The sequence below is a fragment of the Nilaparvata lugens genome, chromosome 5 (assembly GCF_014356525.2).
Source record: "Nilaparvata lugens isolate BPH chromosome 5, ASM1435652v1, whole genome shotgun sequence".
In the NCBI taxonomy this organism is placed as follows: domain Eukaryota; kingdom Metazoa; phylum Arthropoda; class Insecta; order Hemiptera; family Delphacidae; genus Nilaparvata; species Nilaparvata lugens.
The window spans coordinates 593,428-609,749 of NC_052508.1; the positions used below are offsets into that span (position 1 = coordinate 593,428).

At 34.6% G+C, this 16,322-nt stretch overlaps 1 protein-coding gene across 1 annotated transcript in view; it reads left to right on the forward strand.

Annotated features, from left to right (window-relative positions):
* Positions 1-16,322, forward strand: part of LOC111053198 (beta-alanine transporter) — a 208,593-nt gene that overhangs the window by 165,460 nt on the left and 26,811 nt on the right. Inside the window, exons 3-4 of the mRNA XM_039429322.1 lie at positions 190-293; positions 7,772-7,926. Of these exons, the coding sequence (XP_039285256.1) occupies positions 190-293; positions 7,772-7,926 (259 nt within the window). The remainder of the gene's footprint in view (positions 1-189; positions 294-7,771; positions 7,927-16,322) is intronic.

Below are 16,322 nucleotides of genomic sequence, written 5' to 3' on the forward strand. Positions count from 1 at the left end.
AAATCTAGTTCATCTGATCGTGCCAATACCGATATTTGAAGCATATCCATTATTATGGGAGTGAGCAGTTGGAATGAATTGAGATAGTGATTTTTATAGATGTCTATTTATTTGCAGTTTTATCATAGTTTTATCAAGTACTATATTGCTTTTTGGACTGTAACATCTGATTTGTTTCAATTATTCCAGTGGGAGATGGTGTGTCATCGTGATTTTCTTGCAACCCTTGCCCTAGTCCTACTGGGTGTTGGAGGATTGATTGGAAATTACATTTTCGGCTACCTCCAAGACACGTAAGTTTCAATGAAAAGAATTCTTATCTTTGATTTCTCAGTCACGATTCTAATAGTATTATTCCAAATAACGAATTCGAGTCCATTACTACTATGGAATCAATGGATATTTGATGGCATACTTCTTAATAATTCTATCATTTGTCAACAACAACTATCCAAGGATAGAAATTATTCCTCTGAATATGATCAATGATGGGAGTAATCAGTCATATTTTAAGAAGGCGAATATTCCATGTATGAACATTATAAAATAATAGTATAATTAATAACTTCATAATAGCTTCAAAATAGTACGGTCGAGTAGACAATCACTCAAATAAGCACCAGCCATGAAATATTAAACTACTCCTGGCACATATTAATTTTATTACACGCCACATGATTGAATATCACCAGAAGACATAATATAGGTGACGTAAATCAGTTATTACATTTGATTTATATAGAATAGATTTCTTATTCTATAGTATCACTCACCAAAACGATTTATCACATTACGTTCCTCAATAAAGCCGTATTCTTACATATTAGTATCAGTTAAAGTGACTGGTAGTGAAAATTCATTTCCTGTACAGTGGGAAATAATATGATTCCCATAAGTTCATACTTGCTCGGTCGGACTGAGTGAAAATAGTTCCATTAGAACTCATCAGAATTATATTTTCACTGAACTGATCACTGACTTTTTTATTGAAATGAGGGAATTCACCTCAAAAAATGTATTAGAATAAGTTTAAGAATACGACAATGAATAAGAGAGATAAATTTGTTTATAGTAATGTATAGAACTGTATAGTAACTGTATGGAAGTTGGATAAAAGGTGCTGAAGTGAAATTTGGTAGTAACTTTATTGCAAACACAAATAATAGATGTGAAGCGGCTTGGTCAATATTATCAAAAAGAGACCAATACTACTCCCGCCTTTGAAAAAAAAACAATAATTTGAATTTCACTAGTCCTATTGATTTATTGTATTGTAGCCAGTTCTGTATACCAGTATTGTATCCTCTTTGCAATGCAATATAAACTTTAGAAAGCATTCACTCATATGGTACCTGGTAGAATATTATGCCGGTAAGTCAATTCTGAGATGATTCTGAGTGAAGGCAATTGAAATTACTATGGAAAAATGAGAGAGCTCTGCCTGTTAATTCGAAGACGAGTTATGGCCAATTGGCGTTTTCGGCATCGATGTCGTTGTCGAATGACTGAGAATGCTGACTGAGAAAGGCTCGTTACCGTCAGGGTTAGATTAGTTTGCTTTGTACTTTGAAAGTGTTGAGCGCGGCCACTAGACAGGAACAGAGAGTGAGAAGTAGAAGAGAGAGTGACACACATAATGGATGGTGGTTTCTACTGCCTCGCCCAACATAAGAGTGACACAACACACAACCCAAAAGAGGTTGGTCCCCTTCGTAGCCTCCTTGCAAACTTCTCTTGTCTCTTCATCACTCAACCCCCATTTTCTATCAGTGGCCCTGTCAAGTGCTCGAAGCCAGCTGCCCAGCCTCTGACAATATATTCGACGACGTCCGCAACTTTGTCATTGAAACACTTTCCACACCTACCCAATTTCGTTTTCTCTTCTTTGATATTTTATTTTGTCGAAATAACAGAATTGTCAGATGCCACTCCAGTGACCAATTTCACTTTGATCTCTGCGTGAAAATATGTTTGTATTGACGTTTACAGCATTCAGATTGAGATTTGTCGCACGAGTAGTTGAAAGTAACAGTGTGCAACGTGTCCTCAACAATTATTTGGTGAAAGCTCTTCTGAAGAATTATTAACGAACAATGATATTTTATAAGAGTGCAACAATTATTGAAATAATGATGAAATATTCTTCTGATAAATAAATGTTTGCTGAGACCTTGTTTTTCATAATAATTGAGTGTGATTATTTCTCCCAGTCAATATCAAATGAGAATTTGTAATTCAAACAACTTATCAAGTTGGCATATTTTTCCATAGTATTTGAAAAACATCATTTTATCGTTTTTAATTAGAAGGGAGTCAAGAATATTATTTTTGATCATACTTCTCCTAATTGGCTATGGAATCATTGAAACAAACATAGTTTTTTCCAAACTACAACTAAGTTTTTGAACCTCACATCAGGTTCAGTTTTCTCCATGTTCAACAGAATAATAATTCAACTAGGAATTGATAAAAATTCTTAGTATCAGAATCAGTTATCTACGATTTATTCTAGATTAGCTTCAAAAGAAGCAAATTCAGGAGAGTAAATGAAAATCAGGATTCTCCAGTATACCGTGTAGACTATTAATATTTATATTCATAGATCAAAAAGTCCTTCTAGACGGAAGGTTATGATTTTTCTCTGTTCAATCTGTTATCCACACAGAATTTTGGGATTGAGCATTAGAATAAATTACAAGGTTTAAAAATCATTCATTCATGTAAACTTGAGTTAAGGTGTTTAATTTATATCACGAAATTTTATTCACCGAATCGTCAGACATCACCCCGACCCGACGTTCAGAGTTGAAAAATGAAAATGGACTAAGCACGGAGCGCAGGCCGCTAATTGGTTTTATCGAATGCTAATGCTGACTAAGCTTACTACAACTAGTACACCTATACTTTAACTGTAGTAGGAAGGAAGGAATAAGTGAGTTCATAATGTTCTCAACATGAAGGATTGTAATCCATGCATTAGATCAAAATTATAAATAGCATCATTACCATTATCATGAAAATGCGTTTCATGATAAATTTATTATAGCAATGTACAATAACCAGCGCAATATCAGTGGTTAAACCGTTGTGCTTCGTTACTTCCTCATTATCAGTTCATTATTTGCAAAGCATGTTATTACCTTATGAACTTTTACGATTTGAACTAAACACTATGATTTTGTAAACATGAACTGTCACAGCGGTTCAAAGAAGAGACGTTGAAGAAAGAAATGAGAGACTAGACAATAATGAATGTGAGGTGATTAGCAAATTCATAGTTTTTTGTTTGTTTCTCTACACGTTTCATTTGAAATTTTAATTCCATTTACGAGAATGTCAAGGCTCTCTGAAAGAAACAACACAAAACATTAATTTGAAGAACTCCAGGGCACATTTTTTCAAATTCACATCATTTAATAATAATGTTGTCAAGACTTACTCTTGACTTAATTCCTGTAACTCCGGTTGGAGCATAGGGCATCCACGAATAACCGCCATCCATCTCTATCCTCCGCCATTCTTTTCACCTCTCGCCATGTCTTCTTCACCTTCCCAAGCTCGCTGTCTATTGTTCGCCTCCATGAAATCCTTGGCCTTCCTCTTTTTCCCTTTCCCTGGGGATTCCACTGCAAGGCATCCTTTTCAATTGCTCCCTCTCTTTTCCTCAAAGTATGGCCTATCCACCTCCATTTCCTCTTTCTGATCTCAATGTCTATGGGTGTCTGTCCTGTATTGTGCCAGAGCTCCTCATTTGAAATTACATTTGGCCACCAAACACGTTCAATCTTTTGCAAGCACCGGTTGATGAAGACCTGGAGTCTTTTATTGATTTCAGCTGTAACCTTCCACGTCTCGCACCCGTAAAGGAGGACAGACTTTACATTTGAATTGAAAATTCGTATCTTGGTCTGTTTCGAAATGTTATTGTTCCTCCATATTGTATACAGCTGTGAAAAGACTCCATTTGCTTTTCTAATGCGAGTTTTGACATCATCCTCGGTACCCCCTTCCAGATTTACAATGCTGCCCAAATAAGCAAATGAGTCCACCCTCTCTATTCTCTTCCCATTTATTTCAAAGCTCTCCCCACCATGGACATTGAGCACCATCTCTTTTGTTTTTGCCTCATTTATCTTCAGGCCTACTTTCCTAGCAATCTCATTTAACGCCCTCAGTTTCTCCCTCATGTCACTGTGTCTCTGTGCTAGAAGACAAAGGTCATCTGCAAAATCCAGGTCTTCGAGTCTTTTCTGCATCCCCCACTGAATGCCTCTTCTCCTCCCACTCAGTGACATTTTCATGACCATGTCCAACACAGTAACAAAGAGGATAGGTGACAGAATGCATCCCTGCTTTACACCAGATGTTATGCTCATTGAGTTTGACAATACTCCATCATGAATTATCTGACATTTGTACCCCTCATACAAGCCCTTAATCAGGTTCAAGATCTTTGGTGGAATGCTGTATATTTCTAAAATTTTCCACATGCATTCTCTGTCAATTGAATCGAAGGCTTTTTCAAAGTCTATGAAGGTCAAGTACAGGGGGCTCTGCCATTCCAAGCTTTGTTCAATGATGATTCGTAAGGTGTTGATGAGATCAATGCAGCTTCGGTTTTCTCTAAATCCAGCCTGTTCTTTCCTCAATTGCAGATCTATTGAAGGTTTTATTTTATCAAGGATTATTCTGGCCAGTACCTTGTGAATTTTCTGCTAATTGCTATGTGATCTATTTGGTTCTCTGTTGCATTATCAGGGGAGACCCATGAAACCTTATGGCATCTCTTATGAGGGAAAATTGTACCTCCAATGACCAGTTCATATTCATCACAAAAGTTAATGAATCTTTCACCATTATCATTAACTTGACCTCCACCATGGGTTCCCATGACGTGCTCCACACCTTCATTGATTGGACCAACCTTAGCATTGAAGTCACCCATTATAATAATAAGATCTCTTTTAGGCGATTTCTTAACAGTCTCAGCTAGCAGAGCATAAAATTCATCTTCTTTCTCGATCTCTGATACCTCTGTTGGGGCATAGCATTGGATAACAGAGATGTTGCGGATTTTGCTATTGAATCGTGCAGCTATAATTCTTTCAGAGACAGGCTTCCAATCCTTGAGACTATGCCTTGCTTTTGTAGTGAGAAGAATTCCTACCCCATCTTTATGGACCGCGCCATCTTCCTCTGGCCAGCCAGAATACAAAAGGGTCAGACCATCACTTGTTTCCAGCTCTCCGAAATCAAACCATCTCACCTCACTAAGTCCTAATACTTCCATCTTATAGTTTTTCATTTCCTGTGCGACTTGTTTCAATTTACCCACTTCTGCCAAAGTTCTAACATTCCAAAATCCAATTTTCGTTTTATGTTTCAGTCCAAATATTTTATTCCATAAATCCGTCCGTTTGTTATTCGATTCAGTTTCTTTAATAATTGTTGTTTAAGAAGTGCGGGTTATTAGCCCACAGCTTCCGATCTCAATGATAGGGCCGCTACCTGTAGCCTTCGAGCAGGCTGATTTTCTTTCGTGGTTGTCTCCCTTAGCCTTTGGATTTTCCTTTGAATTCCGTCTGCAAGGCAGCAGTTTTGGAGTACTTCTTTGTCTGACTCCTACCCTTCGACCTGTCCGGCTTGGGTGGCCCTGCTGGTAGTTACACTACCGCCGGCATAGCTCTTAGGGTCATTGGAGTACACAAGCTGTTGTCAAGAGCATTCTGGAATTGATTGAGATATTTAATTGGATATTCAATTGGCAACGCTGGGGGAGCAATCAACATTAATCTAAGGGAGATTGTCGAGCCTGTAAATAAATCAGCACAATGACCACATCCTTCCTGTTAGAACATTTACGACTTGATTCCATGCGTTGGTGAGCCTCATTCTATGGGGAAGTTTTTGATTCTATACATCAACATCTTTTGAATTAACACATTTATCAATACCACTCCATGATGAACCAAAATTTGATAACTCAATGCAAAAAAATGAATTGATAATATTTAGCAATAATGTTATAAAGAGACAATCATAACTTTGATTGGTAACTATTGAGTTGAACTATTCAGTTTCATATATGATGCTAAGAATCCTTTCCCATGCGAGTTTTATAAATATTTCATTAAAGCTGCTGTATCACTGGAGTTGGATGGCGAGGCTTGCTTTTTAATGATTTGTTGTGTGTTATAGTTGATGGAAGTCCAGTTTTCAGTGTTACTACAGCTTAATAGAGATACAAATAAACACAGTATACATAGAGCAACAGTTTCTTTGTAGTTTCCTACATCTCAACCATATTACGCTATAAGCTCCATTACAAGCTATTATAAGCTATATTATGACATGTATTACTTGAAACAGATATTTCATTGTGGGGAGAGTAAACAGATCGCTATTTGTAGAAATTAAGGTACACATGAGAAGATGGGTCATTTATTCAATTGAAAAAATATTTTGGGAGCTCTTGCTGTTCTGATGATCCAATATTACTCACATGCCAGCTAGCTTTCGAAAGAAGAGGGCAAATAAAAGCATTCATATTGGAGGAGACCTGTGAATATTAGGTCATAAATTTCCGCTGAATTGCAGTGCTTGCATAATATCTGCCAAACCATTTAAGCTGGCAAATGGTCTCATATGAGAATCGACGTGAAAACAAGAGATCAACTTCTTTGTAAAGAGGTTGGTTTCCATTCATTGTTCATAATATTACGTGAGCATCATGCGTGAAATTAGAAAATTTCATAGCATTGTGTACAGAAGTAGTGTACATATTATTCAACAACTGGATCTCTCCAATGCTACTTATTTGTATTTCTAATATTTGTTCTCCCATTTTTCTATTCACAGCATCCAGAGATTATGTGTGTACTTCAGTGACATAACTCTACAACAAGATTAATGTTGAAATGTTGAAATTTGTCGAATATGAATTGATATTGTGATATTTCTCCATCATAAAATTCTGTCAACAAATTTAATAGACGTGAACATTTACATAATAAGGGTCTTCAACAGTAGAGTTAGATGTAGAGATAAGACACAAATGAGTGAGCATAGCGAGAAACATCTTAAACATTTCACTAGTGCTTTAGAGACCATAATACTCGTATAATATAGAACTGTTGTTTACACTATTTTATCCACGACCACTTAAGCAAAGTGAAACTTTGCTGCGTTGTTATAAGGTTAGAAATCAGCCAACTAGTCAATCAACTAGTGGAAAGATTGAAATATTAAAAGGTAAAAATCCACTCAGAGTGAACAGTAAATTTGAAATAAAACTTCTTAAAAACTTGATAAACTGAGAACTTGATTAACTGAAAACTTGATGAACTGAAAACCTGACAAATTGAACATTTTATGGAATGAGAACTTGACACAATGGAAAATTGACATACTGAAAACTTCATAAACTGAAATCCTGACAGACTGAAGACTTGACAATCTGGAAAGGTAATGGATAAATTGAAAACTTGTCGAACTGGATTAATGAGAACTTGACAAACTAAACCTGCTGAAAACATCAGAGACTGTGTTAATGATGAAGCCACCAGAATTGGAAACCTTTCATGATAATCAAGTCGTTGCATAATGTTTACATTACAGTATAGTTTTGAGAATCATCACAAAAAGATCCCTGTTATAGCATTGATTGTGTTGGTGTAATGTTTACATTATAACATGGTCATAGATAAAAGTGTTTAAAAAATTGAAATTTTTTAGTAACAAAGTTAACAATCAATTTATGTTTCTCTTTCAGATTGGGGAGAAGGCCGTCATTTTTCATCTATCTCTTCATAGAATGTTTCTTCGGAATCGCGACGGCATTTGCTCAAGACTTTGTCACATGGACCACGTTCAGGATTGGAGTGGGCTTCACTGTTCCTGCTATTTTGGGAACACCCTATGTTCTTGGTAAGTAGTCAATTTTCTATCAATTTCAGTTTCTTACTTGTATCATCAGATTTTTGAAAATCCTCGATGAAGATTCTTTTACAAAAATGAATTCAATTTTCAAAAAATGAGAATTAAAATTGAAACACATTTTAAACCACGTTATAATACCATGCTACATTTGACAGGGGGCTTCCACATGAACAATATCGGGACACCTGTGGGAAGCATGGGATGGAACTAAAAAAATGAAAGCTTTCTGATAGATAGATAAATGGATGAAAAATTTATTGATACTCATAATAAGAAGCACAATTACAATTCCAAAGCAATAACAGAAATTCAATTGGCATTGCACATGCCGTCAGCCAGAGTTGGTAATTTATCTGTATCATATATCAATTTTTTGATAGGCTGATTTCTCGAATCAGTTCTAAAATTATTTTGGACATCTTATCGATACTCTCTATGCATCCAATTGCTCTGAATGGAAGCTATCAATGTTGGAGAAAAAAAAAATCATCATCAGACCTTAGTGAATCATATAATTATTCTAAATGGCAGCAAGAATTCTCAAATCATTTACCCAATAAATACATTTAGTCTGATTTGTATGTACAAGAATGAGAGAGAGAGATAAAAAATACATGTATACAACTGTATCTCTAATTGCATAAATTACAAGAATTCTATGGTACTATAAATGTCATGGGATATAAAACCCTCATGTTGTTCTTAGTAATTAAATTCTGAAACCAATTGCTCCCGAAATACTTCAAAGCCTCGTCAATATAGCCCACCAATCTTCTCCAGTTTTCACCATTCAGGTATCTAAGTATAGTTTCCTTTTGTATAATCCAGCGACCGAACCATTTTATCCGAAACTCTGCCAGTGCTGTGCATCGACCGAAGAAGTGGCATGTGCATGTCCTCTATGTCCCTGCTATTGCAAAGTGAAAATATATAGCTGTTGTCATTCCTATCTTCCCTGAAATTCAAAGGTAACAGGGACCCTCTCACTCTGAATATCATACTGATAAAACGTCTCTTGTTTTCGTCATTAATATAATCTCTTCCTATTGTATGCGACGTTCTTAGTCTCTGATACATTGAATGGAACTGCGAAGTTGCGGCCCTATTCCACCAAGTTTCTATCAATCTGTCACGTATCCGTTCAATGATAATTTCACATCCATTTCTCCATAAACTCGGCTGGGTCACTGGATCAATCCAGTCCATATTGTATTGCATATACAAATGTTTCCAATCCTTATATTATCCACATTTGCTTTGCGCCATCAATCTTGTTATTCTTCCTGTGAATCTGAACTCAGGTAGGTTTATAGTCTTTACTATTTACTTTACATACATTCTCAAAGTATCTAGCCATAGTACGCCCTCCCCACTCTTCAGATATAATACTTAATTAGGTGTGTTCATTGGTAAGCAAAACAGTCTTTTAAGAGAGAATTTATGAAAGCACTCAGGTTGCTCTCTCTATTGGTACCCCCATACCTCTGCGGCATATGTAACCGTGGCCTTGCTCACCGCATTAAAAACTTGCCGTTTCGTTGATACTGGGACATCATTGTTTGTAATTAACTTCCCCCACAAACTATTCACACCATATTTTGCTGCTGACACTTTAGCTTTGAAGTGACTAGTCAATGATAGTGCGGATGTGAATGTAACACCTAAGTACTTGTATTCTTTGACTACTTCTATAGGTTCCTCTCCAAACCTCCACTTCTCATTCTTGCGCAATCTACCCCCCTTCCTGAACACCATCATTTTCGATTTATCTCTATTTACTGTCAAGTTCCAGCGGCTACAATAATCCTTCAATCATACTCTGCATTTTATGAATACTGTCGGTGAATATTACCAAGTCATCCGCATGAAGATAGTTCGATGAGTCTTGAAAGAGGTCAGTCTCGGACCTTTACCGAGGCCTTCCTCAACTCCTAAAAACTAGAACTTTCTGCATTTGCATTTTTGTGAACTTATTATATCGTATTCTATTATTCATGAAGTGTTTAAGATATTTGCGAGTACCTTGTATCATGTAGTTAGGTTTGATTGATTGAACTCAGTATAGTGATAAATAATAAAAGATAGAGAAAGATTCTGTCTCTCCACTTTGGTAACTTATATTCAAGCCAAAATATAACTATGTGATATTATTTTTCAGACCTATTGAAAGGTACTAGTCGTAAATCAATTGCTAATTTAGCACACAACAAGTTACTCATGCACACAAACTCTTCATCAATCCTCCTTGTATTATTGTATCAAAATAATGCAAGACTTCTATGACTGTTTTGACTCTTTATAACTTGATCGATATTCCATTTCTTTCTTCATTAACCAAATACTCTCTTCACTATCCACAATAACTATCCACTCATGGCATTAAAACTCATTCCAGCTTTGTGACGTACTTCAGTCTTGCTCCATATAACTTGCTCCTGTCCATTTCTCGAATTCAACTGAACGTTTCTATAGAAAAGTCACTCATCTTCCTGCTTAATAGCCTGAATTCAGATGATCCAATAAGAAATTTCTGAATATTATGATATGACGGTATCATAATGAATTACTATTGTAATATAAGAAGCATTAGTGAGAAGCGGTCCTGCTATAACAAGCGGGAGCTCGAGGCCAACATGATTTAAACTCTGATTTAGAGAGTAGCAGGGCTGCTGCTCCATCCTAGGAAGGGTTCGGTAGTAGGCAGACTATACCAGCCTACAAGCCAGACCACAGCACAGCAGGGTGCGTATTGTTGCGGTAAAAACATGCACTTCAGGCCAAGATGCGGATGATAAGTAGCTCTTATTGCGTTCTCTACACCTGCCTAAAACGAACTTCATATTAACTGCGAAAGTAGAGGAAAATTAGAATATCGGAGTGAGGAGTCGTGTACCTCTACTTTTCTCCATACTAGGAAATCATTTTCAAATCTTTAGGTTTACCGAGCTGCAAAATATTTTCTCGATACTGAGAACCATGAATTGCGTATGTGAAGAATGCGTATAAAAATGGGTTCTATTTTTCCGTTGATGTTGATGTCCACACACAGATAATCATTGAAGAGAAGTTGAAGCTATTATTATTGTGATGATTTAATAGGATTAAATTATCACAGCAGATGAATGATAGATGAGAGATTAATGAATGAAGGTATCAAGACTCTAAGGGTAGTGGACTCCAAGCCAGAAAAAAGTGATATCAGAAAAATGAAATACGTTCGTACAGGGTACATCAATGTATTTATTTACTTATTCATCAACAATAGATACAATTCAGGAGTAAACAACAGGGATTCACCCATAACTGCTTTGAAATGAATAAATTGAAATAAGATGAACAGTCCATATTAATTGAATTAGCAGTTCAGAGTTTATGTAGTGTCCATGATTTGATTAACATATAATTTTAAGTTCAAAAAAAAGAATTGATGTACCAGTCAGCAATCCATCAGCTGGTGTGAGTGTCAGACAATCGTCAATCATCTGGTTCTGCTCTGAATAATCATTGTTATACAAAGTTGGAATCAACAATATTTTTTCCCATTCCAATTTTATGATGTGATCAGAAGAGATTCAGTTTTTGTTACGACTGTAACGGATGAATTATTATTACAGCACACAAGGGAAGCTCCCTTGTTTTGAATGTGAGAAAATATTGTTCTCATCCACCTCTCCATTTATCATTGGAATAGACTATTATTTGATAAATTCGCTTGGAATAAGGATTTTAATGAGACATAACTTGTGAATATTAAAGAAGATAAATGTCTTATTTTTATCAACTATATAAATTCCAATATTCTATTACTGGTTCATTTCAACGAGCACGAAAAACGAGACGCAGACAAGAGCTTGTTAGAGCTTTCGAGTTTTGAATTTTAATTTCTGATTGGGAAGTCCCGATGAAGTTCGCTGGAATAATTGCAAATAACAACAATTGAGTCGGCAGAGCATCCTCCGGAACTGCTCAACTGAGGCGAGTGAACGGATTCAATTGCTGCAAAACGAGGAGAGTTTCAATTATGGATTGGAGATGTCCTGTTCGTTAGTCTCCAACTAATATCAAACTTCTGATGAAGACGGAAACTGTTTGGAGGACTTCAATATTGATAATGGGCTCTACCAAGGATCTGCAAGTTGTGGACGTAGGCAATATCTCTCTTGATCTACAAGGTGATGTTGCCAAAGACGTAAGGCAGGTGGGATGTCATGTGAGTCAATGATCATGCAAGTTGTGTTCCTTTGAGAAGAGGGGCTTCAATATCTTCTGATCGAATGTATTAGCAGTTTATGCATAGTTACATGCTCTATTACAAGCCTCAATTCTCAGATAGAGACATGTCTGTCTTCAATTACTGTCTGTGACGGCCTTTCTCCTATCCAAATACATCGTCTTTGCTGTGCAGAATCTTAGTACTCAGAAGTGGATTCACAATAGAGTTGAATTTATTAACAAGTAATAATTTTCAGCTTAGATGTTCACTTTCATACAATATTAAATCATGCGTTGAGGAAAAATTGAGGAAAATTATGATAATATGACATATTTTGAAAGTGGAGTATAATTTAAATGTTTAGTGTTATTATAATTGATAATAATAATAATAATAATAATAATAATAATAATAATAATAATAATAATAATAATAATAATAATAATAATATAATAATAATAATAATAATAATAATAATAATAATAATAATATAATAATAATAATATAATAATAATAATAATAATAATAATAATAATAATGAGCTATCATTTGAGCTGGAGGAAATGTATGGGCTGAATACAGTGAGAGTACTTCCAATTGTAATAACAGTCAATGGCCTGATACTAAAGTCGGTTGTGGAAATTTGTCCAAGTATTGACTTGGTAGACGAGGTGCTGAAGAGAATGCAAAAATCTGTCCTCCTTAACACTGCACGTATTGTGCGCAAGTTCATGAAATAGTCAAACAGTGTTTAAAGATGAAAGGAAGGTTGCATTAAAGTGCCCCTTGAAAATATTTCCGCAAGAGCGTGCTTATAAAAGGAATAATAATAATAATAATCCTTTCCTTTCCTTTTCCTTTATCCTTCCTGTTACCCCTAGAAGAAGGGAGTTTATTATAGAAAATAATATAACAAAAAAATGAAAAGTACACTTATAAAAAGAAATCTTACAAACAAAACAAATGAAGAATAATAAAAAAAGCAAGAATGACAGAAGATAAGAAAAATTCCTTTTCAGTGGAAAATTTCAAAAATTATAAACCAGACGAAATATAAATTCTCCAAAACCTTCTAAAGAAGGTTTGACTGGAGGAGTCAACTTTTACATTATATTAAAAAAAACATAGAAATAGTACATTGATACAATCAATCTTGATACAATCAAAATTAATTGATACATTGATAATAATTCATTTAATTGTATTGTGTAGCAATAAAATAATAAAACAATGGGATTTCAGTTGTTGCTTATCACAAACAATAATACACAAGAAAAAATATATATAAAAAAAGAAAGAATTTATGAAAATCATTCAAATTCACTCAAATTATTTAACAGAAAGTGTTTCATCTTATTCTTAACAATTGAAATTCTATCCAGACCAATTAAATCATCTGGCAACTCATTGAAAATAGTTGGTACAACATAACTAAGTTCACATTTACCATGATAATTATTGTATTCGGGCACAATAAACCTCTTATAAGCAGCACCTTGTCTTCGCTCATGCAAAATTCTACTTGACATTTTAAAGTTATTAGAAAAATAATTATTTAATAAGATATCATATCTGAAAAGCTCGTTTACAGGAAGAATGCTATATTTTTTAAACAAATTTGGCTTAGGGTAACTCTCTTGTTTTGAATGAACTATTTTCAGCAAGGAATTTTGTAATCTCTTAACTCTATCAATTTCATAGCCACTTGCATTACCCCAAACATTGACACCGTATCTTACTACGGATTCAGCTAGGGCTTTATAAACAACTATCAATGTCTTCTTTGAGACAGATCGCTGTAAGTTATATAAACCAAATAGACATGAGCGAAGACGCTGGCATACACTATCAATGTGAGGACCCCACTTTAAACAATCATCAATGAAAATACCTAGATACTTTTGAATTGTAACTTGTTTGACCTTTTCATTACAAGTACAAGGAGTTCCAAAGTTATTCTCATGTAGACAATTTAAGGAATGCATAGTAATATTAGTGGACTTTGAGGTTTGACGTGGCGGTCTCATATGCATACAAGTGGTTTTTTTAAAATTCAAAGTCAAGCCATTATCATGGATCCATCTTTGCATTCTATCAAAGTCTCTTTGTAGCAATATCTTGCTTCATCAAAACTTGTGTGGCTGGCTACCATAACTGTGTCATCAGCATACTGAAATATCTTAGTTTCCTTTGAAACACCAACCATTGTGATTACTGACACCAGATAAAGCAATGGTCCAAGATTGGAACCTTGTGGCACACCAGAGGTGACAAATTCATGGCGACTGTAGGATTTTCCTACTTTAACAGTAACCTTTCGGTTATTCAAATAATCTATTAACCAGTTATACCTCGTCTTGACAAACCAATTTCACTCATGGACTGTACATTTTATGAAAAGATAAAGTGTCAAACGCTTTCTTGAAATCTAGAAATAATACTAAAACATGGTAATTCTTATTTAATTTATTATTTATATAGTTACATAATTGGGATAAAAGCTGACCAGTTGATTTGTCGCGTTGGAATCCAAATTGAGCTGAAGGGATTAAATTGTGATTTTTAAAATGCATAACTAATTCATTACAAATATACTTTTCAACTATCTTATCAGGTGAAGAAAGTATTGAAATAGGCGATAGTTAGAAATTTCTGATCTGGATCCATTTTTGAAAATCGGTCTTATTATGGAAGTTTTCAATTTATTTGGAACTTTACCTTCCTCTAATGATAAATTGATTAATCTTGTGATAATTGGTATGAACTTCATACTGTGATTTTTTATATCAGACATCAAAATATTATCAATCCTGGAGATTTATTTGAACTCATACTTCTGATGATATTACCTATTTTTAATTCATCTGCATCAGGTAAGTCAAAGCTAGGGATATTAACATTGGTATCATTATCATTTTCTAAATAAGTAGTAATATTACACTCATGTTTTGCAGCTCTAACACCTTCTGTGAATTCACTGCAGAAATGGTCCACAACCTCCTCAACCTGCCTATCACCAACCACTATGTGTTTCATTATATATCATCAACTGACAACTTTTCTTGTCTACCCATGGCAACGTTGATTAATGACCAAGTATTTTTTATGCTATTAATGTTTGTCTCAAATTCATTTTTTAGAAAATTACACTTTGCCTTTTTAATATCTTTATTTAATTTGTTACGATATTTCTTATATGCTTCCAAGCCCTCTGGTGTACCAGAGTGTCTATACAAATTATCCCTTTCTTTCAATCTCCTATGCAACTCTAGAGTCATCCAATTCTTTTTAAGTTTAACTTGAGATTTGTTTTTAACTTTGATTTTGATTTTTCATATCCCAAGTCATAGACTCGGCATAACTCATTATAGAGCTCATCACAGCTATTCAAACTTAAAATGCTATTAACATCAATATCGCTGAGGTAACGATTTATTCTATTTTTAAGTAAATATATTTATAATCACTCCCAATAGTTGAATTCACACTAAGATTTTGATCTATTGGACATGAACATAAACAGAAAAATGATCACTTATTCTACTTTTTACTACACCAGTATAGATTGGTTCATCATACTTCATCCATCGAACAAAATAATGATCTAAACAAGATCTAACCGATGCTCCCTGCAGGAAAACCTCTCTTGTATTACTCCAAATACCTCTAACAAATCCCATGGAATAGAGCGTATCTAAGTATTCTTTTATAATAGAAGACCTATCCTCATTCAAATTGAGGTTGATATCACCTGACAACAAGAATTTACAATCAATGGGTACTTTATTAATATTTTCATTGAGCTCTTTGATAAATTAGACTTAGATAAATTAGGAGGGCGATAAATACCCAAGAAATAAGTTTTGAAATTTGCATTAATACTAGAACGTATAAATCCTTGAACATTTTCAAAAGTAACAAAATTATAATCTATCCTTTCAAAAATAAAACAATTTCTTAGAAACATACAAACACCACCACCACCTCTATTTTCTCGCAACCAGAAATGCTTATTGAAACCCTCAATTTTGAAATGATCCATCAGGTAAGATTTAGTTTGTACTTCTGTAAAAAATATCAAGTCAAGTGATTGAATAAATTTATCATAAGCTAGTATGAATTCATCAAAGTGCAACTGGATTTTTCTAATATTGAGAGTAGTGAATTGAAG